Genomic DNA, 26,995 nt, shown 5'->3' on the forward strand with positions numbered 1-26,995 from the left:
TTATCACTACCGGCAATAGTTTCCTTTTCTGTAGTGGAAAGATTAGTGTAACAGCGAGTTTGTAGAAAGTAGGGAAAAAAAATCCACAATGCAGAGTTGTAAATGACTTAACAGCAACATACCCCCACAAAAATGAATTTGAACTATTTAGAACCATTTAAGATGAAAATGTTCACATTCATGTGATTCAATGCTACATTATCAAACAATAAACACCTTCTGAAGAGACTTTTGTAAACTGTGTTGCCTGGTTGTATCCAGACCTATGCTGGTTGAAGCTTCCTGCTATACAAATTTGCTACAACTACCCTGCCATCTACCACATGGGTAGCATGCAATGCTAAATCTATTCTGAGCTTTTAAAATACCAATTTGATGACTCCTTGTTAGAAAATGTATCAGGGCTGACAGATTTAAAAGATAATTCATCAGTCAGAAGTCTCTTGAAGATACCACATTGAGGGAAACAATGCATTTACAAAGTCTGAAAAACACAAATGATCATGTGAGGATTGATTGAATCTGGTCAGGATAGATGAGAAGCGAGACAGACACGGAAGGCGGGAGCGTGTGAAAAGAAAAGCATGCAAGTGACACCAAGATGAAAGAAAAGATGAAGCATAAGAACGAAGCATGTCACTGTGTCCTTGTACAACTTCAATCGTAGCTCCTGCATACCACAGAGGCACACAGTGTGCAGGAGGTTTTGTTCCAAAATGTATCAGGGCTGAACTGGTCTGAGTAACAATTGCAATGTAATTAAATGCTAATCTGTCAGTGCAGAGTGTGAGTTCTGCTTTATATTCTGGGTTAAGCTCAACTTTGAATCCATTTACAAGCAGAAATCTACAATGTCAGCAAAAGTTTGTGTTCACTCATCGCTGGCATAAAAACCCTATTAATTTGGGACTTTTGATGATGCAATAAAACTGTTCTTTTTCGGGAAGTAATTAAACATTGAAACTTGACTACAACCATTAGTGAACAAGTTTAAACTTCTGGTGGATTTTTTATACTAACTACAGCTTCAAAAATGCTCATGAAGCCCTAATAATATTTAGATAAAAATCCTGAAAGTTGCAGAGAAACAACATACTTATGGATATTTGTCAATCCTCATTTTTTAGAATATTGGAGCTCATATTAATTGATTGGTTTCCTGCCCCCGACTTAACATTTGTGCATGAATAACCCAAACTTAAAATAGGATCAATGTCACAGTCATTTCAGAAGCTTGTTGTGCCTATTTTTTCTATTCCAAAACCAGCTTCAGTGTGTTTGGGCATTATGTCCAGGTGGGATTTGCAAATTACAGGATCTCCTCCATCAATATTTCATCCACCAAGCCAGAGGTCCTGGTTCAACCGAGCCTCATTATGATGCTATCATCATGCTTAACAGTTGGTAAAAGCAGAAATGAAAGCTATTTTTAAAAGGTCTTTGTTGTGTTACCATTTCACCCTGAAAATAGAAAAGACCAAATTAATAATGCATAATTAATAAATATAAACGTCTCACTAGTGCTGTATATGCATTATACAACCATCCATGCTTGTAAACACATACTACAGTTTATATAGGAATAACATTAAAGCTAAAACAGACTTTCATTTGCTAGAAAAACTTCCTGCTTTTTGACCTTGCTGATAAGGCGTGGAGTGAATGTTTACTGAAGCAGATGGTCCAGGTAGGCGTTGCAAAAGCTGTTTGTTTACAAGAATGGAGATGGAGAAACACTCTTCTTATGCTTGGGAGCCAAAAAGACGGCTGTATGTGTTTGTGTGTACTTGGAGGAGGAGGGTATTTTTTTTCTGATTTTGCTTAGTTGATGAAGCATGGCTATCAGAGCCTCAACTAGCCTGGCATCATCTCATCAACCTCCTCTGTCTCCAAAATCTGGTAATAATAGGAAAACAGTAAAACCTCAATGGGTGATACAGGATGGATGGGTGGATGTAGACGGAGGAGGAGGAAGGAAGTGGCACTGAACCAGGATCGAAAGGCGATGTTAAACAGAGATTAGTGGACTAGAGAAAACCAGAGGAAATTAATGAGAGAGTAGATAGAAAAAAAAAGATCTGTCTGCAAGAAAATAACAAGATGGAACGCTCCTATATATCATCATTGTGGTGCAGTCTAGTCTTAAGATTGCATGTCAATGCAATGGGAGTAGCAAGAGGAGGAAAAATAGGAAAAAATGAAAACCAACCAGATGTTACTGAGCTTGTTTCAATTAGATGGACTTCCAGTAAGGAAGCGGCCTGTACCACTGCGCTGAGCATCATATAATATTCTCCCTAATGTGCTCAAAATGAAAGCTTCATGCTTAGATCTCAAGTTGAGAATTCCATGTAACTTTTTCATTGTTATAACAAGACCTGTGTTTCTCAAAAAAAGTCCTCTGAGGCTGCATGGCACAAAATGCCATTAAGAAATGACTTAGCTAAGGTTAGAATTAGACACATTTTGCAGATGGATTAGCAGGCCCAGGGCAAACTTTGACATTTATGGTGAGGAGGGCAAAACAGCATTTTCCGGTGGCTAGCAGAGGAAGGCTAGAACTTGTCTACTCAAGTTCAAGGGGGAGAGTGAAGGCAAAAAAGACAGTGGAATGAGGGGGGAGTCTGTCATAACCTGGAAGATGTGAGAAGGCTGACGGAGTGTCACCAGAGGAATGTGAAAAAGAAGTCAGCCAAGTTGATAGACACGAGATGTGGAAACTGTCAGTCACTGGCCGCTCCAGAATTTTCCATAACTCCAACACTCCACCTCCAAGTAGAGATGTTGCTGCAGGGCAAAAAAGCCAACCCTGTCTCTCTATAATGAGCTGTGAACCAGAGGTGGAGATGGGAGATAGAATGCTGGGAGGAAACACTCAAACTTCAGCTTTAGCCGCTCCTAGGTGAAAGCAGAAAGAACCGGTGTATTCAGATGTATCCCCCATGATTAAAGAGGCGTTCCTGTATGTGTTCAGCATTCCAGCACCCAGATGCTCAGCATCCTCCATTATAAATCAAACCAAGTGTTTGTTCCATCCTAATAGGTTTCACAAAAACAGCATGTGGTTATATTTAGAAGCTATGCCCCAGAAAGTACACAGAATAAATTGTTAGAACAAAAAATGGACATGCACTGATTCTGGAAAAGAGTCATTCATGGTGGCAGCAACTTGGAATAGCTGTTACATTAGTTCTGATTTGCTCTCTTGTTAGATTTTTGTTCATACTTTTCGGGTTGAGTTCTTTGCAATGTCTTAGCTGTTCTTAGGACTGCGTTCTTCTGTAATTAGGGTATTTTTTGCATCTAAACTGCCTTGTTCCTGCCTGCATTTAGTCCTCGATTCAATGTATCACTGATAAAAGGTAGCTTGACATTTTGTCTGTACTGGAAAGTTGGACAAAAATATTCTGCCCTCCAAGCAATTTAAAATACAATATGTCTGCAGACAAATGTAAAATACAAGGGAAGATCCAGGTATAAATTTTTAACTATCATTCATACCAGTTTGGATTATAGTAAATCAGCTGCACGTACAGTCAAGTGCAACCTCAGCAGGTCTCTTACAGTGTTACAATTTATAAAATTGAGAGAATTACATTATCACCTTTTATTCTAAGTCACACCAAGGAACAAACAATAAGCCCAAAACAATGAGCAAATACCAATGTTTCCAGATTGTAAAAACAACCAAACAAAAAAATAAATTCTTAACTTGGGCTTAAATACCCCATTAATTGATATGGAAAAAGGCTTTCCATAATAGTTCCAATTTTCCTGTGATGGGCGGCCGACCTGTAATAGGTGCATCCCAACTATCGCTCAATGACTCTTGAGATAGGTCCAGTACCTCAACAACCCCACATGTACAAATGGGTATAGAGTAGACACGGGATGGGTGGATGGACAAACGCTCCTATATATCATCATTGTCAGAACTGTGTTTTGTGTGAGTCTACAATATTGAAAAGCCACGACTGAGGCTAATGTTTACACAGTTTCAATAGATAAAAAGACTTTATTAATTAAATATGAATTAAAGAAAAAAATTACAACTACAGTTAAAGTTAAACTCGCAAAGAAGGAATACTGTATTGATCCATCACCAATCACTTAGAAAATAAATCTAAGAGCAAAAGCTCTTAGAGTTTTAAGTTTATTAACATTACATAACACAGTTTTTTTTCCAGTGAAACTCCTCTTCACACCCACATGTTAAACAAACAGTAATAGCTTCTGGCGATTTGTTCCATTTTGGACTGCAATACACTAAACACCAGCTGAAGCAAACAAACAGAGGCACAGCAGTGTATAGTATCACTGGCTAATATGGTTCATGGACTGAGCCTGGCTCAGTCTGATATGGTTGCTTGTTTCCTCAGTCTGGAGCCAAGTAGCCAACGATTTGGATATTGTCTCATGTTTGTACTGGAAGCCTGATCTGCCCTCTGCGAGTCGACTGACTGATAATCCACAGCAGGGGCTGTGACCACATGGCAGAGCCAGAGCATCGGGAGACTTGAATAAAGAAACTGCAAAAAGAGCAACTGGCAATTGGTTGTGGAATGATATGAAATCAAATACAGACAAAAAATGTACAAACAATATTGCAAGCAACACTCTCAACCTGGGAATAAAAATGACCCGGATTGAAGGGTTTTTTTGTTGTTAAAATAGAAATGGGTCGTAAATTGACCAGTCTAACTCTGGATTTAACTAATACAAGAAGATGTGTTTTAAAGAAAGTTCTATATTAAAAATAACAAGATTAAACAAAAAAAAAGGGGCAATGGTTTTCTCATTTGAAACAGGATGAGGATTATACTGTAAAATATTGCCTGTACATTGGAGATATAGAAAACATAAGAAAACTTTAAGATTTAAATTTACCATTTATATCTTGTCATGGTAAGGAATTGTTGTAGGTTGTCTCTGGCCATCCTACAACAAAACTTTCAATGAGAGAATTAGAAAAATACTCAAATTGTATATTTAATCGTATATGGTACTGATTGGTCTCTGCTTGCAGCTTTCAAATGTTTTTAGGAGTTTATTTTCTGTTAAATGTACATAGGATGTGAAAGATGGTCAAACTTTCTACCTTCAATAGCTAGTCTAGTAAAGTGCACTTTACTACACTGGGTGTAGTAAAGGTGGGTGTAGTAAAGGACAGACAGAAGGACACAACCAAAGCAAGGTCAGAGACAAAACAGGTGCACAGCCCCAGAACAAGTGTGTTGTAATTCGACTGGTTATCAGAGTAACCATAAGGTCCACTTCTTTTCCAATTGCTCTGAGCATGAAGCTTTTTTCAGGTAATCTGAGTGTAGAGTTAGCATTAGCTTGGTGCTTCTGGAGCACGTTGACTTTTGAGCGCCTTCTATGCTGCCATGCCGATGGTGGGTTTGGCTTTGGTACTATCCTCAACCGTTCAACCAACTGCCCCATAAACACAGCCAAACACACACACGCCTGCACACCCCACGAGCAGATGGGGCAACATGGGGTGTGTGTGTGGGTGGGTGAAGGGCTCCTGAAAAGGGTGCGGACCCTCAATGGTCGATTTTTTTTTTTGGCCAGCTTTACTTCACCAACATCCTTGCCAAGGAGAACAGGTTTAACTCTGACAGCCTGGATTATATATCACCAGCTGTTAAGCGAGAGGCCACAGTATGGTATCAGCAAACAAGCAATATACCTACAAGGTACTAAAATAATCTAAGCTAGTGCAGTTTAATTTTGCTAACACATAAAAAATAAAATAATTTAATCAACATTTGAACTTGCAAACATTTTAATGATGACTATTTTTTCAATAATTAAAGTAGGGAATGAGGCAATGCATAGGACAAAGACAAAGCCAATGAGACATAATGAAAAAAGCAAATCAAAGAAAAAAAAGAGGTTGTTCTGTTCTTGTGCAGTCAGCAAAGGATTGGTTTTAGAGCAAACCCACTGCTGTCCTATCGCCCACTGGTACTCCCTCTTGAAGTGGGATTGGACACACACACTCACACACACACTTATTTATAACCTCTGTTAAGTCCGGATTCCAGGTTGTGTTGGGGTTCCATGTTCACATCCTTTTAACAGCCCTGCCTGCCCAAAGTGACGAATGCCCACACACGCAGCAAAGTCTGGTTCCACACCAACTGCTAACACTCCCCTTTGTCTCTCTCTCCGTCTCTTACTCCCCCCCTCTCTCACCCACACACACACATGTATGATTGGTGCTAGTTATATTAACACAGTAACCATTTCAAGCAAACATCTGTAAAACCCCACACCTGCAGCTACAGATCTGTCCACGCACACGTTCATACATGAATAGAAGTATCCAACCATGTGTGCATAATTGCACATAAAGTTTGAGTAGTACCAAGTACAATCTTTCATCGGGCTCTCCCTTAAATACTGCCTTCCTTCACTCCCTTCTCTCTGCACCTCCTCTCCCGTTCCTTTCCTTGCCCTCCCCACCAAACCCTCCTCTGTCTGTCTGTGCAATGTGTGTAATCAGCCCAGTTTTAATACCTGCATTCCAATAGACTAAAGGAATGCCCTTACAATGCAGCATTGTTCAGGTGCAAATGGAGGAGGGCCTAGCTGACATTATACACAGAAAAATACAAGTTCACTTGAAAAGTTATATTTGAAAGTTTATTTCAGTAATTTAACTCATACATCAGTTCCATCACAATATAATATATAACTATATTATACAAGTTGATTGATATTAAAAGAGATTAAATAATAACTCTGTTTTTGACAATGAACTTAAAACCAGAGAATTCCTGCTTTCTTTCATGTGTCTTTTTAACTCAGTCATCTGACTCACTCATTAAATATGCTATTGGTCTGAAATACAGTTTGACTTAAACAATTTCAACAAACACATAATTTATGTAGGAAAAAAAATGTTTGTTGCAGGTCTGTTCCTAAAATAATTAGTTAATAATTAGTTGAAGCAAAATCATGGTGTATTCAACCATATAGTTGCATAAATACTCTAATTACTTTCCTGTCTTACATTTACTTCCAAATACCTTTATTAACATTTTACAAAACAAATTATATGCTAGTAGAGAAAAGTTAGCCAACCTGCTAGCTATCCAACATGCAAGGCTTAGAACCTTAGCCAATGTTAGTATTTTAGCAAATAATAGTTGCTATTAGCATAACGTATAATCTGTGGTACTACTAGAGTAGTAATAGATTTAGCTTCTTGTATGTAAAGTGTAAAATGCTATTTTGTTTAGGATTTAGCAAGTCTTCTATGTTTGCATCTCAAGCAGACCTTTTTAAATTCAATGAATTTTATCTTTTAGGTTTTTAGTTTTTCTTTTGTTGTCATCTGCCTGCTTTGAATTCTTAGATTTTTGTGGTTTTCAATGTTTTTTTCTGTACATTTCTTAAAAGCACAGTCTTTCAATCTGTCAGCTAATCTGTACTCTTCAACAACTGAAGAGTACAGTTGTTGAACCTCAGCATTTTTAGCTGTGTTCTGCTTTAGTTTGCTGTATTGTATCTTTAGTACATTTCATTTGAAATGTTTAGCTAATTATTATTGATGTTACCATTTGAGTTTCAACAAATATGCTTCCAAATTTACCTTTCAGCCTTAGTTGTATATACAGATAAATCCAAATTACTCTCATTGTTTATTCAGTCCTATAAATTCTTTATTATTATAATTAACCCAGGTTAAAATATTTTAATTTGTATAATGATACTGATTTCTAGCTCTAACTAGAAGTGAGACATAATGAAAACCAGTGACAAATTGAATGCTCCATCATCCTCCCACCGTGCTACAAACCCTCCCCTCTGCTTGTCCCCCTTAGTCAGGACTTATTATTAAACATGTGTCCTCTCTGCCTATGTCATTAACCCGTCCTCTAAAATAGGGAATGAGGCACTGCACATGGCAAAGACAAAGCCAATGAGACAGTCTTTGTCGCTCCCTATTCCTTTCAATTCACAGGAATAGGGAGCTACTCAATGAGCAGTGCAAACGCCTGGACTGGTAATTGACATGAGTACCGTAGTTGGTACATCTTTAATCATTCTCCATAAACACAATCTTCAAAACGTGTATGTGTGTAGGGAACTGGATCAAAGGGATCCGCTCAGCTGTCCTGGACCTTCACACCTCTCTCAGGACACAGTGAGGCAGCTAGAACATAACCTTCCCAACCTTTACAAGCACAGCATACACAGCACTTCCACTTAAAAAAACATTCAAACCTTATTTAGAACATTTGATCATAATGTTGCAACAAGCCGCAGGGGCAAAATGCAAGATGCTCTCAAGGCAAAGATTTTGAAAGTAATTACTTTAGTCCCTAATAACAAGTCTCTAAACCAGTTAAGTACTTTGTAATTGTAACAATAACTATCCATCACATGTGTTTTTCTGCACTGCAGACATGTAATTGAGAGTCATTTAGTCTGATGGAGTCATAACACAATGGAAAGTGATTGATTTTGAATTAAATATTCATATTGGCCCGATGGAAGCTTGTAATATTTTTCCACTAAATGAAAAACAGAAATGACAGAAATAAATTTGACTCTATTTCTATGACAAAAATATGGCCATAACTAATACAAAAAAATGAAAATAATGCATAATGCACAGTATCTGTAACTTAGCCTAATGGACTCTATTTTATATGTAACATTAGCTGTAAATGTCAGTGAGATAAATACCTTTAAACTTATTTAAATGATAAGTAAGTAATTATTTGGTTTTTCTCAAGAGGGAGGAATACTAAATAACATAGATGGAAAGTAAGTTGTCTATTGACTTGACTTTACTGATCTTCAGCATTATCAGTCCTCACTGGAAAGCCAAAAGTACAAAAATCCAATCTTTTTTTTATCCATGAACAAGCAACTACAAGGTCACACTAAACGTTACTTTTCATTGTGGGCGCTAATACTTAGATGATCCAACGTTAGGTATTATTCTTCTTCATAAGAATAACTCAAAGGTGAATTCAGAAGAAGAATAAAAAATGCAAGATAGGTCAAGATATCTCTGTGGTTTATTCGGGCTGTGAGACAGTGAGAGAGAGAGCAATACTTAAAACAAATAACATAAAGTTAAACTTTATCATTTTAATCCCTGTGAATCACAGAACAGGTTGGATCATAGAAGTTGCTGGATATGTTTTTTGAGAAAATGCAAATGCAGGCTGTAGTTTTATAACGACAGTGAAGAGAATTAAAAATGTGACCTGTGGAATAATTTTATTCTTTCAAAATAGTAAAACCCTGTTTACAGCAACAGCTCTAAAATGCAGAATCATGTCACATCTGGTTCTAACAGACAAAATTAATGATGGCCAATAACAGCAGGTAGATCAAAAAAAAAAAGATTGCTGTTCTTATAGCTTCTAATATCAGTAATCAGTTTTTCTGCTTAATGACTTTACAAAATTAACCAAATCACTGAAGGATATCAAAATTGTGATTTGCAGAAAACTGCATATGAAGAGGATGGAGACTGAAAAACTTCTTAAAGAAAAGAAGAAAAAACTTTAGAGCAAAAGACTTAGGAACATGGTGTGACTTGAGGAGAAAATTAACATTCAGAGCATAGGAACTCTTCTCTTTCAAAGTCAAGTTCACACAAGCAGAAAACAGCAAAGGAAACTGAAGTCTTTGCCTATACTTTTAAGAAAGAAATCCATAAAACAAAGATGAGTTATTTCCTCAGGCTACAGGACTGATTCAAAGCCCTGAAAACCGATACTAGATTTGGTCACTGCTGCTGCGGACTTGTTCTCACATGACTTCAGGTGCAACCCCTTCCTCACTAACATGCATCAAGTCGCAGGAAACTATCAACTTCAAAAGCAAACAATTGTATGCAGGTGATGCAGCACACACATATATACCACCTCTGTTTCTCACACACATACACTACAACTAGCACTCCCCTCCTCCATTTCCATTCTACTGCAGAGGATTAATGTTGCCTCACTTGTCTCCCAGGTCCCTCTGGCCCAGTTAAAGCAATAAGTTCTCATTGTCAAACAGTGACCAGCCTCACTGGGGAGGTTAACACAGCAGCTTAACCATTAACTAGATTAAAGTTGAGGTCTCATCAGGAATGCTGTGACATGCAGAAAAGTGACCATGAAAAATTGTGTAAAAGAAAGAGAAATTCATGTGATTTTGCCACCCTAGATTAAAATTGAAATAGTAAGATTTCATTTTACAATAAATATTTTAATATTTATCAAATACTAATAAATATTGAAATATTTTTTATGTAATATAATATATACAAAAATATTTCTATGCTCAGCTTAGAAATATTTTATCAAATTAGGACAAAAACATATATTCATATTTCCTTAAAAAGACATTGGACTAAGGTTTACAAAATAGGTGATTGGCCATAAAATAATAGATGGGTACATCATCAATTCTTAAAGTACTAGGGGGGAAAAAACTGAATTGTAAGTTAGAATTGTGCATTTGGGTGTTTTGTCTTTCACACACAAGTCAAAAACAGCAATGTGGAAAGACAGAAGGTGCTAATGAAACCCCAGTGTGTGTTTCTGTACGTGCTAAAAGAAAGTGGCTGTTGTGTGGCTTCAATCGAGGGATGCATTCAACAACTGCTGTTGAGGCAACTGTTGATGTCTGAGAGGCAACAGCTTGTGGGGCTCCCAGCGGGCCCTCTCCCAGCCAGCAGTCAGATGGTGGGTTTAGGGTTGGAGGGGCACAGGGGTTAGGATTTCTTCTCTGCTTGCCAGGAAAATGATCTGCTTGGCCACAGATCCAGGGATTCTGCATGGCATTCCCCATTCTTAATTGGTATTCCTCAATCCTGTCGTTATGCAGCCTGTCATATCTCTATTCCTGCAGTCATAGATTTATCTTTAATAATATTTGATTAAATTAAATGGCAACGACATGAATTAAATACTGAAAATCCCAACAAAATCATCATATTTTACCTCAGTTTAATGCGCCTGGGTTAAATATGGAATTGTTAAAAGAGCTCAAGTAAATCCTGCCTTTCTTTGTGTATTCTAATGAAAAATGGACTGAGGCACAGAGGTTCTTCCTCTCATCTTTCTACTGCACGCTCTATCTAAACGGGGTGGCTCTTAACCCCGTATCCTGAAAGAGCTTTGTGAATTTTCAATTTTGTTCCAACCCAAGCTGTATCACCCACCCCCCAACCCAATTTGCCAACTGCAGCAGCAAGGACACACATACAGAGACATGGAGTCTCTTTTCAAGGCTGCATTCAAAATTACACATCAACACCAACTTCCTCCCCAGAGACAAGAACAATAAAAGTCCACAGTAGCAGAACAACGCTCCGTTCTAATCACTCTCTCATCCCACTCCTTGATGTAACCATGTCCATCCCTTCCACCCTGCTTCCTTCCTTCCCTGCTAGCAACTCCCACTAATTTCACGGCAACACTGCTTCAAAGTAAAAATAATAATAAAAAAAAACATGCTCAGCAATTTTTGCAGTGTCTTATGCACCTCACCTTTCCATTTCTCATTTTTAAACAATGCATTTTAGTTTTCAAACAATTAAAGGGTATGTATCACTTTTTTCCCCTTTTTTAGGCTCATAGCTTACAATAGCTGTGAGCCTAAATAGAAGGTGATTTATTCAGAAGTTAAGAGAAAAAGTTAAGAAGTTAAGAGAAAATTAGTTTAGAGACTCAACAAATCAGTATCTTTTGGAGAGATTCAAAAGTGCTCTGTGGCAAGTGCAGTCATCCTGTATTTTACTTCAGCAGGGAATTATCGCACGGGATGAAAACTCTAATTTGAAACACTGAAATTCTGGCATTATTTAGGTTAAAATGCTGCAGGTTTTGATCCAGTTCTTACTTTAATGCCCAAACAAAACTCGCAGTCACCAAAACATTTTAGATTATAGTTACATCTCATCTTTCTCCACATAATCAACATTTAACAGTTCATCAATAATGTAGCCTTAAGCCAAATACATTGTCTGCCGCACCCTCATTGATCCATTAGTAAATTTACTGTAGCCAAAACATGTCATTTAGCCATAACAAGTACTTCAAGCTAACTAACTCACTCCTCATCTGTTGGTTGTAAGATATGGATCCAAGGTAAAACGTTCTCTCCTTCATTTGGTTCAGATTCAGATTAAGACAGGATACACTTCATGCTCATAAACAACAGCTCCAGTCGCCTGTGCAGTCTGACTTTTCTTGAACCATCTCTAATGGTCGAGTCAACAATGTTGTTTTTTCTTTCCTCTGGCTTGGGTTGTTCCTTCCCTTAATCCCAAGCTTCAATATGTCTTTGTTTTATGCTTCTTTGGCCAAGGTTGTTTACAGTAGAAAGGATGTTTTTCAGTGGATGTGGAAAATATGTTTATCAAGCAATTAATATATTAACATGAGAAAATCACACACTAAGGTTTCAGACAACCCATTATCATACATTATCATACAACCCATGTTGTCTGTGGGCATGAGTCAGAAAGCTTTTTTTGTTTCAGGAATACGTTTTTATATTTTTCAATATTGTTTTGTGCTCTACAAAACATGATGAAATGTGGGCGGTAAAAACACAAATGAAATACCAACCATGGCGCTGATGGATACAAAAGTAGACAAAGTGCTATTCATTATGAAAAACAAGTGGGCAGGTCAAGTAGGGGGGAGGATGGTCAGTCTTATTTGAAAAATCATTAATAGTGGTCATTAAATCCATTGTGAAAGGGCTCTAGGGATGGGTGTAAAAGCAAACAGACCCCTCGCCCTCTAAAAACCAGCAGGCTGTCTTCCTGAAGCTTGGCTGGGTCATGAACAGTTAGCCACACATTAGAGCACAGCAGTTTGTACAGGCAAAGACTACATGTTTAATCACAGCAAGTGATGGCACGAAGCAACAATAGGAAACAGATAAGTACAGTAAATCTCTCATCATAATGGAAACATAAACAGACAGAAAAGCAAACAAAAATAAAGGGACAAATCAGATGGACGATAAGGACAGTGACGGTGAACATAGACAAAGATAATCTGGTGAGTTCCACCTGTAGATTAAACCTCTGGAGGCTTGTGTAGTCACCTTTTTTTAAGTAGTACATAACTTTTACAAAAATATGTTTTTCCCCTGTTTGTTAAAACAGTCACCATGTCATGACTGTATAACAGTCTGTTATACTATCTGTTATACTGACAGTATACTGTCTGTGATCGGCCTTTCCACAGCTCGATTTGTGAAAAGATCGAGCTGCTCCACTGTCTGAAGAAATATACCACACAAGAGGCATGAGGAGGGTCTTAGCACTGTCAATCATGCTCATGTACACTGCTAAATGTGTTAATGGCGGGGAAACAAGTCACAGTTCCACTGTCATCCTTGACCATGTGATTGATTTTTGTCACATACTGTATGTCTTATAGTATACTTTCACAACATAAAGATAATTTCAACATTAATGTAAAAAAATTACATTAATGCCATATTTTCTTTACAACATTAATGTATATTAACATATATGTATGTATAACGTTATATACTGAAGCTTTAAACCTCCAAGCTTGTAATAAAAGAAGAAAATGAAGAGGAAAACTTTCTTTCATCTGCACTCTGAACCACATTCACCCTATTAACCAACTTTGGAGAATTAAGCACGTGTGTGCACTGTACCATGTGCTGATGCCCAGTTGTCTGGGGCTTGCTGCCAGCTCACCCGCCAACATCAGTGTCCTGTCACTTTGATGAAATGGCTTAACATGGTGTTCAGAGGAAATTATAAACTGCACAGGACATTTTAAATGGACTTCAGAGCTTTTCAGTTTTTTTTCAACCTTACTTAAAACAGCCTCTTATCTATAATACTACCTCAATGGGGGAAATAAACAGTACATTGTGAATGCTTGTTTGTGCATGGATTACTCTCTTAGAAATGTGGTTGGAGGGGGCTATAAAGTGGGAAAGGAAGCCTTCTTTCTGTAGAATTTGAGCTGATGGCACAGTAAAACACGTATTACATGGCAGGTAACAACATGCTCTGAGGAATGCCACTTATTCCAACTCAGTGATTTACTCAGTCATTATCTCAGTCACACATATCCTCAAACACAAGCACTCTGAATCCTCCGTTTCAATCCCTACTCCCCCTAGAGACCCAAACGACAGAGGGGGCAAACGTGTGCTTGCATTTCCAAGCAGTGACTAACTCAAAATTCAGTTACAGTCCGTTGCAAATTCATACCCCTTAAACTTTTTAACATTTTCAAAGTACTTTACTGGGATTTTATTGATAGACCAACTCAAAGTAGTGTACTGTGGAGGTTTTATGGATTATTTTGATGTTCCACAGTTTTGCATTTCTATTCATCCCCAGACTCAACACATTGTAGTTGAACCTTTTGCTGCAATTACAGCTTTGAGTCTTTTGGGGTATGTCTCCACCAACTTTGCACACCTACAGACTGAAATGTATGCCTATTTTTCCTTGCAAAATAGTTTAAGTTCAGTAAGACTGGACAGAAAATATATGTGACACAAATTCCTACAAGGTTTTAGGTATTGCTTAACATCAGGAATCCCCATTAGTCATCTACGTGATCACATGACAATTAAAGGTTGCATGCCTGCACAGCTATAGATCACTGAGTAGATGACATCTATGCATACCTCTATGTGTGGCTTTACAAACCTGAGACCCAAAGTGCCCCAGGACAGCTGTTAAGGGAGGTCCACTGGATTTTATCTTCCTTTGGCTTAAATGACTCTTTTTCTGGCCTAATACCATAATAATTACCCACAACTGCAGGGGGTGCACTTCTGATGCGTCGCTGGCAGGGGGTACAGAAATTAAAAAGCGAGGAAATGAATATGGGGAATTAAGGCAGCCTTAGACAAAAAGGCCAACTCTATGTGTCAGAGGCCGACACCTTGATCTGAACGGAGCCTTGTCAAAATGATTTTTTACACCTAATGTTAGTTTGGGTTCTTCTTTTTTCAGCTGTTACAAACCCATCTCAAAGCTTCCTTTCCTGGCCATGATTTTAGAGAAGGTTGTAGTCAAGCAGATAGCTGCTTTCCTTGATCAGTGTAGTATTCTAGACTACTTTCTGGTATGTTTTTGTAAATCCCATTCAACTGAAATGTTTCTTCTTAGAGTCTCAAATGATATATTGATGACTCTGCTAAAAAGGCTAAAGTATTTACTGGTGTTTCAGCTTTTGCTTTAAAAGGGTTATTCTCATACTTGCCTGACAAATTAATCTTCCTGGCTACATATTTACAATTCAAATTCAAATCCTGCTCAATTTGGTGTTCCACAGGGCTCAGTTTTGGAGTCATTGTTATTTTTGGTTAATGTGCTCCCTTTTGGTCCCTCACTGTTATCTTTTAAAAATCTCTACTATCAGTAGATTGCTATGCAGATGATATTCAATTTTATTTTTCTTTTCTTACAAATATAGTTTCAGAACTACACTTTTTATTAAAATGTGTAGATTTTAATAAAATCTACTATAGTTTAGTAGGGGGTTTCATGCCAATTCTGACTTACATCTCTTGCAGTATTTTACGCAAATGACTGTACAAGCAGCAGGTTCACTGATAGACATATTGGTTTTGAGTGCTACAGAAGTTTTTCATGTGTTTTTTTTACATATCCAGACTGGTGACACTATTCACAAGTGTATATATATTTAAAAAAATTTGGGGAAAAGGGAATGTTTTCAGAACTGTATGCGACAGATCACTGATAGGAGCTGATCAATGGAAGAACTATATGTTGTATTAAATCCTGATATTATTTAGCACCAATAGAGACAATTGTTTTTTGTTTTTTTTTACCTTAACAAAGTCAGATTTTCAGCATTATATCTTAGTGTACATACCATGGTACCGTGGTATTATTTGTTCACACTAAAATAATTTCATGCTTATTTGGACTTTAATCTTGTAATGGCTAGAGACACAGAGCTCAGCAGCCAGTAGTTGGTGCTTTAATGAACAAGATTGAGTAGGTAGTAAAAGCTTTCTTCCATAAACTACTGACAGAGTTGTTAACCAACATAAATGACAGCAAACATCTGGGTGGTCTGTGTTTGTATTTTATTCTCATCTGTGCTCAACATTGACATAGTTGGAAGCAGCAAGCATAAGACCAGAAATCTAAAAATGTATGTCTAAGAGACACAGCTTCTGTGAAAGTCAATAAGAGCTGCTACTGTTAGACAAAAAAAAACACTCAAGGGAGACTGAAAAATATGAGATTCCCAAAAAGAAGAAGACAAAATATGTTTTTTGTTTTTTTTTTCTTTAGAGCAGCATTTCCAGGGCACGGGACAGTACGGATGGAGGGGGGGTTGGGGGGGAAGAGTGGGTGGAGATAAGCTGAGCACCTGGAACCAAGCTTTTTAATCAACGCAGCGCAGCTGTGTGATATGTTGCACACTACACCCAGTTCTATCAATTACTGTAGGTTAAAGGTAGGGAAACAGCAGCGCAGGATAACTTTGTCACTTCCAAACAACAGACCCAACCAGGATATTTAAAAATAGTAGAATGAAAAAGAATAAGAACGGAGAAATCCAAAAGCAAAATTGAGGTGGATAGAAAAGAAGAAAAAAAAATGAATGGAAGAACAGTGTCACTTTCACAAGAGCTGAAACTGACACATTTAGTTTTAAATTAAATTTTGGCAGCTGGAACTTTCCCCAGGTGAAACACAGCCCTTATTAATACGCTTTTTTATTTCTGTAGTAGCAATATCATGCTTTGGGATTGTTCAGTAAGTAAAAGGCAGCTTGTCAAAAGGAAAGATAGGTGGAGCAGCATACAAATCCAAAGAATAATGGAGTAAATGGCAAGTACTAGTTGACAACTGCAAGTCTAATTACACACCACACTTTTCAGATTTGTGATGCCACAAGGTTAATTTCGCCTATTTCACTCGTGTGTTTGAAGAGGAAAATAAAAACTTCCACAGCGCTCCGATGTAAAGATGCAAAACAAAAATTTATTCCACAGTTTCTTGCGTTATCCTTTACAAGTGCAATTAAATCTTAAATAACCTCCACAAAACAAACTACGGTTGAAAAACCGTGTGGCTCTGTCGATTCTCACTTGCAGTGCCTTTCCTTTCTCACTCCCCTCTCACCTTTGTTAACACTCAGGCCGCCCACCTCATTTGCATAAATTGCAAAGTGGCCAATGAAGTTATAAAGCATACAAACTTAAAATAAAACACTTATTCACAATAAAACATTATGAAATTAGCTACATACAATATAATAATGCTACCTACACCTAAAAAAAATGCACTTTTTAAATTACTAGTTAAACAAATAAGTTTTTACAGTAACTGAATATTTTATACATTAACTTGGCCTCCACAAGATTTGTTAGTGAAAATGTTGAAAACTACTCCATAAATATGTGCTAATTTATATTTGATCTTCACACTAAATAATAATGCTGCAATATGTGTAAAAGGTCATGAGGTGTGAATAGTTTCACAAGGCACCATAGTTCAGGTTTAAATGTCTGCTGTGAGACAGAGCTACTAGTGAAGGAAGGAAAGCACAGAAAGAGAGAAATCACCAGCACTCAGGCTCCACCCTTCACCCCCTCCCTCCAAAAAAAAGTAAAAGGCAGGGCTGCAATTCTCAACTTCCAGGATTCTGTAAGTGTATGTGTGTTTACATACACTTCAATATCATACAAAGGGTACTAAGCAATGTGAATGCACGGATTCTAGATTATTGTGATGATTAAAAAAGGTAATTATATTCTCCAGCATGAAAAGACAACAGAAATAACAACTGGACCATAAAAGATGAGCATCAAGTGCACTATATAAATAGTCCACTGTGATCAAAGTTTGTTTAATACAGATAAAATAAGGAGAAATACAGGTTGAATTTCATAACTACTAAGTGTTTCTGGCAGCACCAAAGGAGAGCTGAGGGTGGAGGCTCAGTGCCAGCAAGGGAGACATAAATCCCAAAGATCAGACATCAAAGAGCTGGAAAACAGCCTGATCTTGATCCAGAGGTATGGTCATCATAATGAAATGGACTTCTAAGTCCAAAGGGAGAGATTTACTGAGAAGATTTTAGGATTTGGCAGTATTTCCTTTATGGTTTTGTAGTATTTGTTTCAGCAATTGAACATTATGAGGGATTAAAAAAATATATACATTATGTTTTTAATTTAGACACTACTAAGTGTTTATTGACTGAAGCCCTCTGAAGTAGCAGGAGTAGCATGCGAAAACTCCAGCCACTTCCACTAAGAGTCACCTTTCACACTTCAACCAATCACTTCACGCTCAGCGGCTGCGCAACCGCAAGGACTTTTTTATTGCCAATTCGAGTTGAAATGAATAAATTCCGTTCAACGCACAAATGTGCCTGCTTCTCCACTTGTTCTTTTTGGTTTTTGTATAAACTCCAAAACTGAACAGGTTTCTTAACGGTAAAAATTTGGGAATCAAACCAAACCACAGCGAGTGGAAAAGAAGATCCCACAAGTCGCGGGGGAAAACGCAACGCGGCGTGTGCAGACAGGTTCGGTGTCGCTCTGAAAGTCGGAGTCAGGGGAGCACAAAAGTGGGAAACTTACAGCCTGCAGGCACGAAAATCCAACCTGCACCAGTTCACGGCAAGTTAAAGTTATGTGTATGGGTTTTTTTGTTTTTTGTTTTTTTAAGTAGCGGACTTACCTTGAATTATCCAGAAGAGCAAGGTGCACAGCGGTATTCTGCGTCCCAACCTTATTCCGGCCATGACTGCGTCTTCAACTTTTTTTAGAACAAAGTGCTCACTTTGTTTTTATTTAATGTGGAGAGATGAAGAACCAGTAAATTTGACCCAGTAGTAAGTCTTCCGCTTCTTTCAACACTCCAACGATGTTTTCCCTCTCCGTATCTCTCTCTCCCTGCGAAATGAACGCCTCTCTCTCTCTCCTCTTCTCTGTCTCTGTTTCTCTCTCTCTCAGAAACCTGATTCGAGTGGCAGTCTAGTTGGTTGATATATTTGCACAAAAGGTGACCCCCTCTTCTCCAAATACAGCCCCCTCCTCTCTTTTCCTCCCTGCCTCCTCCCCTGCCAGGCTCTCCACCTCAGTTGCAATGAAAAGACTTGGTTGACTAATCGTGTAGGTCTGTTGGGGGCCTGCGGGACTGCTTTAAAGAAACTTAAAAGTGATTTTATCATGAGGCTGGGTGACTCATAGCAAACCCTAAAAATGTAGCTGCACTTCAAATATTAATAACTAAGTTTCTCAGAGAAGATCTAGATCGTATGAATCAGAAATTAGTTCGCTGCTGCTAATTAACATTTTAATATCACATTAACTGCACTCTTGAAACTGAGAAGTGTAAGATAAGTGCAGTTCCCTGGGCAAGCCCCCTCCTAAATATGCAAAGCATAAAATTCTGGATCCTGTGTCTAAAACATGTTGGAGGGACCCCATGTTCAACTGTACTATATTATGGTCTTATGCAAGATAGAAACATTAAACATAGTCTCAACTTTACCTGCACATTGAGAAAATATGAAATACAAAATAATAGTTAATATTACTATATTCTTATTACAAACATGGAGGATAGAAGCCCCTGAGACTGCTGCAAAGTGTTTTTACTTTGCCTTCGTTTCAAATATTGTGATAATGAATGCTGTTTTAAAAACATAAATTGTAACTCAGTTTATAAACCCTACCTGGTGGACCAACTTGGAATAATAAAAAAAATGCATTTAAGTGATATTAGCTAAAAAGATAACTCTCAGTTCCCAAGAACCAAGCAGAGGACAAATGCCAATATAATGACATTATATTGTCACAGAGTTTAATGATGATGCAGCACTGCTAGAAGCAGCCTACAATTATATTAATTACTGTTATCTATTAATATATTTTGATTGTTTTATTATATGTTTTACTTGGAAGTTATTTATGTAAGTGTGGCAGTAAAGTGAAAAAAGCTGTTGCAAATAAACTTAATTATATAAGGAAACTTGAACCGATTAACTGCTGATTAAGTATGAAATTGGAAAAGAGACCATTTTGCATTTTGTACACATGGGAAATCATCTCTATCTAATAATGGTTGGAGGAGAGTTAATTTTTCTAGGTGTTTCTGTTGGTGGGATAAAAATGATGTTTGGCAAAAAATAATCAGTTAATTTTCAATCATTTTATCCCACAAAATAAAGAATCTTGTTTGTCACACTTTTAACAACTACCTTTTTTTCCCCAGATGTTATTCAGAAAGATTGTTGGATTAACTGGACACAAAGCTCTTCAAAGCATGTTAAGCTGTCTGTCATTATCTGACATACTATTCATTCCTAGACACGTAATCCCTCCTGAATTTGTTAGGGTATTTACAGGGTGTGTCTAGAAGGCCCAACAACCTTAGTTTATCTTATTTACAATACTGTATTTATGTCTCAGTACGACTTGGTATAATTTGACTCATAAAACTGTAACGTAGCAAATCCTATAAGCTTGAGACTGGACAACATAACTGGCAATTATTCCAGCATCACCCAGTGTGATAAAACCAGTGTACACTTCAGTGGACAACGCAAATATGCATCTCATTGTAGTTTTCTTCAGCCGGACACTATGGCATACCAAAGCATTAACGTGGCCTTCAGGTTATAAAAATCCTACAAAGAGCGGTTGCATTCAAAGACATGCATTCCTAACATAGCCGGCCCATAACAGCTGGTTAATATTTTCTCAGCCCTGTTTGAAATGGAACCAGCAACCTGTTTTATGTCACCAAGTGCACACAGCAGTCACATCTTAGGATGGGATCTGTTAGCTGAGCTCCCAAGAATGCGCACTCACAGCTGCTCTTCACATAGAGGACACTGGGAGGAGAGTATAAATCTACTGAGAGTTTATAGGGACATAGACAAGAGGAGCATCTAAAGTCCTTTTTTTCTCTAAAAGTTGTTCATCCCATCTATTCTTGGATTTAACAGCAGGAGAAAGAGGCAGGTCTTCCCAGCAGCCTCCGAACATCAATACAGCCAGTGATTCCTAATATTGACCCACTCATAATCATCTCTCCATGCTGTTGAGACATAAGATCCACTAACAAGTGTCCTATCCTGTGGTGAAGGACTTAGCACAGCGTGGTTCTTTTTTTCCTGCCTTATGTAAGATCTGTGTCATGCTGCATTGCTGTGGAGAATGCTGATTTAGCCAAGCACGGGTGATTTTTTTTTTTTTTTTTTATGTAAGGCTTTTAGTCATACATACAGTAGCAGTGATTTACTGAGCTGGTTCATTACCTAATGGATCTGCAGTAGTGGAGAGGAGTGATGAGGACAGAGCTGGGAATGGAATTGGATTGTAGGTGTAACAGCGAAGGAGAAAAGAAGGGAAAATGTACCTGATAATAGAGGACATAGACTGATTAAAAGAGCTTCGTAAACACGTACGTTCCAAGTCACTTTCTCAGGCTTGTCTGGTGAAGCAAAGTTAAGACATCAAAAGGTGGAAGCTAACGAGGTAATTATGCCAGTCATGTGTCATTTCATAATGTTACAGAGGGAATGCTTCTTCAGGGAAACGGCTGTCTGTGTAAAGGGCCTTGTGAAAGTATTTACAACCTCCAAATATTTATACTTTTTTTTTCACATCGTAAACACAAAGTTCAGCATGGTTTTGGGTGGTTTATGTTGATACTAGCACAAAGTAAAATAAATGTACATCAGGAGTATTCTTAAAAAACCTGCTGAGTAACTGATCATAACATCTGATTTGATATTTTATAATGGTGACAAAAACACAATTATGTGCAAAGTCTGATAGACTAAAATGAAAAAAATTATACAAATCAATAATGAATAACAATAATATCCTTTATTTACCCAGATTTATCCCATTGTGACAAATTACAGTTGGTAATAGATATATATATATGAGAACAGGGTAAAGTACTTCCAGTTACAATGTATAGTGTTTACAGTATATTCACTTCCACATGACAGTGTAACCGGTTCAGCAGACAGAAAATAGTTTTAGAACAACAAAGATTGTGTACACACAAGAAGGTTCACTTTAACTTAAGCTCCAGGTTTAGAACAAGATCATTTTTGCTTTAAACATGTTTGTTCCTCATTCAGTGAAGTTATTCACAGTGAGGAGAGTATCAAGAGGTTTTACTCAAGTATCATAATACTCTAAACTAAAAAGTACAGTGTAAAACTAGATTTTCAAAAAAAGTTGCTCAAGTAAATATAAGAGTCAATATAACTAGCTTGTACCCACTGCTGTCTGTTAAGATGAGTTTCTCTCCTAGAAGAAGCCAGTGAAGGAGCCACCACTACCACTAACTTCCTACTTTTCTCTAAGTCAATGACTCGATGCAATCTCCCAGGTGTCCTTTGATGAAAAACTATTTTTAACCAATTTGAATAATAACCAAAATTTGACTGCATTGTTTGATAACTAGGTTCTATGTAGAACTTAATTGACTGTCTTCCATCTAAAGCGTCTTCAGAGGAAATTTGGGAAATTTAATTTAATTGCCACTCTTTTTTCAGAAGATTAAAAGTACTTTGTAAAATGTTTTTAGAACAATCCAGTGTTAAACCTGTACAAGTATGAATTAAAGGTATGGATTCTTTTTGTCTTGATCAAAAGTGTTTAACGCCACCATGTGTATTCTATAAAAATCTGTATTGTAACTTCCTTCCATATCACGCCATTGACACTGCTACCAAAGTACATTGGTTTAGCCTGCTTTGTTGCCTTTTAAATCAAACCAGGTGCCTTTGTCTCTAACAGTTGCCTGAGTTCTGTTTTCCTCCTTAATCCATCCATTTCTCTTCTGCTGACACAGAACCAGGCTGCAGCTGAACCACACCGAGCCATTCTACATGCCTGTCTGCCTTGGTATGTTCCCAGGGCAGGTGGGGTTTAATCACCTCAGTTTCTTTCAAACAGACATGTCCTGAATATCTCCAGTTGAGGTAGATCCAGAGGGCATTCTGCTTGGAACCCCATGTCTATGCAGCTTACATCTTCTAATGTGAAAAAGGATCTATCCTGCTCCGAGTGATATATGTTCAGGCTGGTCTCTCTTTAAAATAAATTTGACCTAGTTGAACTAGTAGATCATGTTGTTTTTCTCCAGAGTTCTTATGCACAGGACGTGTTTAGAATGCAGATCGGCTGAACGATTTAAAGTTTTTGCTTTTAGCTTCAGTTCAACAGTTAGGTGCATTGCATCAGTACTGAAGTCACAACAACCTGCTTGTAAATGTCAGACTTCATCTTCCCATCAGTGATGAGTAAGACTATGTGGTATTTGATCTCCCTCTCCTGGGGCTTCCAAGCCGAGGAGGAAAATCTTCTAATTCTCAGAAATACATAATGGGCTCTAAGGGTGTTTTCATCCAGTTGCTTCATATTCAGCTACAGTCTTACGAGTTTTCTGAAGGCGCCAGACTCAGTTCAATGAGATTCTCAGCTTAACTTGTTTGCAGTTTAAGTCAGCAATTTATTCTCATGGTGAGCATATATTTAATTTTCCCTTTTAATCATCATCATTCCTGTTTGGAGTGATTATACAGGCTTAAATATGTTTATATGGCTTTAGTATTATTTGAGTACTGGTAAATGTATTGGCAAATACTAAAAATCTGGCATAATCCAGGCTGGATTTTTGATTAAAAAAAAACATTTAAATGAAATGGTAGGTTGATATGGATGCTGTTTTTCAGAATAATCTACACACTTCCAGTAAGACTGATGTCAGGCATCAGGCAAAGCATAATGTTTGATTTGTTTGGGATCATTCTCCTGTTAGAACAACCAGTTGCATCCAAGTTTCAACTATCTGATTAATACTATCATCTGCAGAGGGAATGGATTTGTTTATGGTTTTCAAGAACTACAAGTTTGATATAATCAGAGACTGACAGGCCGCTAGCAAAGAAAGAAGCCTTTGCTCAGAAAAGCTACTGGAATTTGCTGCTGCCCCCAAATGGCTTCTGGGAAAAGGTTTCATTGTTAGAAGAGATTCAGCAATTTGGCCACAATAACTAGAGTTACACCCTGTTACCTTAAAGGTGGGTCTGTGCCAGAAAACCAACTTATTTAAGTGACATCATTTTTTATAAGAAAAGTGGTCAAATATCAGCCCTAATTATGCCAAAAGACTGTTGGTAGCTGTAAAAATGTAACCGAATTTCAGTGAGGGTGTTTGTTTTGCCATGCCTGTATGTGTAATGATTACATAAAACTGCTTCCCCAACTCTTGCTATTAAAAATCACCAGAGCTGTGAGTCAAATACTCATTCCATCTCGAGACCGACCACAATTTATATGACATTCATGACAATGATAAGTAAATCTCTGGCCAAAACAACATGAGGCAGATGCATAATGGTTTTAGAGCCCATTTCACAGAAGTTCCAAATCATAGCCTCGTTTTGTTTCTTTTTTCAAGTAAACACATCAAACACATGAGAAAAATCATTTTTCTTCAATTTTCTTCAGAGTGGCCAAGCCATAGTGCAACAGATGTGCACTGTAGAGCTTATGGAGCAACCTGTCAGAATGATATTTTGACAAATCCATTCTATGCCTCTCGTCCTTTCTGTGGAGATGTGCTTTACCCTAATAGCTCTCACTAAAATGATGACATGCAGAACATCACACTACATAGCAGCCCTGCCAACACAGAGTTGTCAACATGGTTTGACGTGCGTTGAACCTTAGTGTAAGTTGAGTGTTACACTGTCAAAATTACAAATCAGGCTATTTTTTAGTCCCTTGTTTAATATGATTTCCACCCCCACCTCTTGTCAGAAATGAGGTTACCTGACAGAGGGAATATTTGACACACCGGCCCTAAAGCGAGAGGATAAAGAGAAATAGAGACATGGGGGAGCTACAAAGGGAACAGGGATGTGTAATGAAAGAATAATGAAGAGAGCAGATTAGGAGAGGAAGAGGAGGAGAGAGCTTTAATTCCAAAGTCAGAGGATGGGTAACACGTAGCCCCAGAGAATAAAAGCACAGAGAAATAAGAAGAGGAAAGATGAAAAGTGAAGGTAGCTGTAATCTCATATTAATTCTCATGTCCCAACGTTGTGGCAAAGAATGATATGCTGAGGCTCCTTCCTTCGCTCCCCCCATGATGCTTTGATCTCATCCTTTGTTTCTCTCCTATGTGTCCCCACTCTCTCTGCCTTTCTGGCAGGGCCACAGACAAAATCTTTACAGTTTTCTGGGCAGTGATGCACAGTGGGCTGTGAGTCACGTGAAACCTAAGTCATAATGACGGACAATGCACTGTGAAGAATCCATTCCCAGGGAACTCGGCATTACACACGCATTCTTGTTGTATTACTTGGCTTTCCTGCCAACTGGAGTTGATGATCTGTACAGCCAGCAGTGTTGTCACTGAAATGACCATAATATGATTAACCACAGCAACGTTTTTTAATCTAAGATACGATGTGGTTTGATGTGAAACGGAAGAAACAACAGCAAGGTTTTAATGACATGAACCGAGCTTCAACACAGCTGTCTTTGTTTCCTGAAAAGTGTCACAGTGGACTGCAAGCCTGTCATGATGCCACCCACTGTCAGAGTGGCTTCATGGGTGGATCCGTTACTCTGAAAGGAATACACAGAAGAATATGGGAGTTGCCCTGACACTTCTGTGCCTACAAGTTAAGGTCATGTTGGTGGAAAGGGATTCTTCTTCATAAATACTTTGGAATTTTAAAATATCAACTAATTGATTTATTTCAGCAGTATAATTGAAAAAGTTAAACTCTGTTGCGCACAGAGGAATGTATTTCAAGCATATAATTGAGCAATTATTGATGATTATGGCTTACAGCTAATAAAAATACTAATACTTGTTTCTTAGAAAATTAGAACAACTTGATGTTCTAAGAAGACAATGAGACCAAAAGGGTGTCAGAAATGTCAGTCTGCATAGCTGTGAACTGTGTAGTGAATGGACATCAATACTACCTGCTAAGGGCTCCTTCTGCATGACTTTCTATATCTAAGCAGTGTGGCATGGAAGCCCCGGTTGCTATAGTGGCCTTCAGCACATCTTTATAGTTAGGTCTTGGGTCTCATCTTCCTCAAGACAAAACTTGAGGAAGACAAAACTTTCTGCTGAATTTGGGTCAAGCCAGTCAGAGGTAGTGAAACCATGTGAATGAGTCAGAAACTGGTACGTTTGGCAGTGTGGGGAGTTACCAAGTCCTGGTGTACAGCATCAAGAGTTGGAAAGCATGAAGATCTCAAACATTTCCAGGTGGATGGTACAACAAAAAGCAATTACATGCCCTAAAATTCAGCATTTACTGTGGAAAATTTATGTTGGACATGAAGCAACTTGGATTCCACATCTGTGTAATGACGAGTAAATCTCTGGTCAAAACAACACAGTCTACACCTTCAGGGTTTTCCCTAAGCTCAACAGGGCTTTGCATCACAATCTTCTCGAAAATGCAGTAAATTGTTTGCTGCATTTGTTTCTACTAAAGTTTTTTCTTCCACCTAACTTTTCTTTAGTATGATTGTATACAACATTTAGCAATTACTTTTTCTGCATTATTGGTTATACGCATCAAAAATAGACACTCAAAACATCTATGTAATAAATCTATAATGTTTTGAATGAAATAGTAAACCTTTGAAATTCTAATTTAATGATATGCATTTCTTCATCCACATTTTCCAATTGAGTCTTACCTAAAACATATGTAAATTGCAATTTGTCTCTAAAGAATCTCTCAGTAGAAGGCAACAATCATTATGCAATTTCCAGACTTTATGAACAGAAAAGAAAACACCTTCACAGCACCATTACAAAAAGAAGCCTTGTGGTTAAACTAGGATATGGAGAGAAATTTTGATTGTGGCATTCAAATAAATCTCTCACAAATAGTTTGAACCCCCTGAATAGTTCAGTGTCACAGAGATGTTCCAAAGCCTCATCAAACAC

The 26,995-nt window shown here is 37.8% G+C and overlaps 1 protein-coding gene across 2 annotated transcripts in view; it reads right to left on the reverse strand.

The window, feature by feature from the left end:
* Positions 1 to 19,009, reverse strand: part of bcam (basal cell adhesion molecule (Lutheran blood group)) — a 62,863-nt gene extending 43,854 nt beyond the window's left edge. Inside the window, exon 1 of one of the 2 annotated variants that reach the window (XM_044117991.1) lies at positions 18,716 to 19,009. In XM_044117991.1, the coding sequence (XP_043973926.1) occupies positions 18,716 to 18,779 (64 nt within the window). In that variant the 5' untranslated portion in view covers positions 18,780 to 19,009. The remainder of the gene's footprint in view (positions 1 to 18,715) is intronic. The other variant, XM_044117992.1, reaches the window with a different exon arrangement.
* Positions 19,010 to 26,995: the final 7,986 nt, after the last annotated feature.

This window comes from Gambusia affinis, linkage group LG05, assembly GCF_019740435.1.
Source record: "Gambusia affinis linkage group LG05, SWU_Gaff_1.0, whole genome shotgun sequence".
Lineage (NCBI taxonomy): Eukaryota > Metazoa > Chordata > Actinopteri > Cyprinodontiformes > Poeciliidae > Gambusia > Gambusia affinis.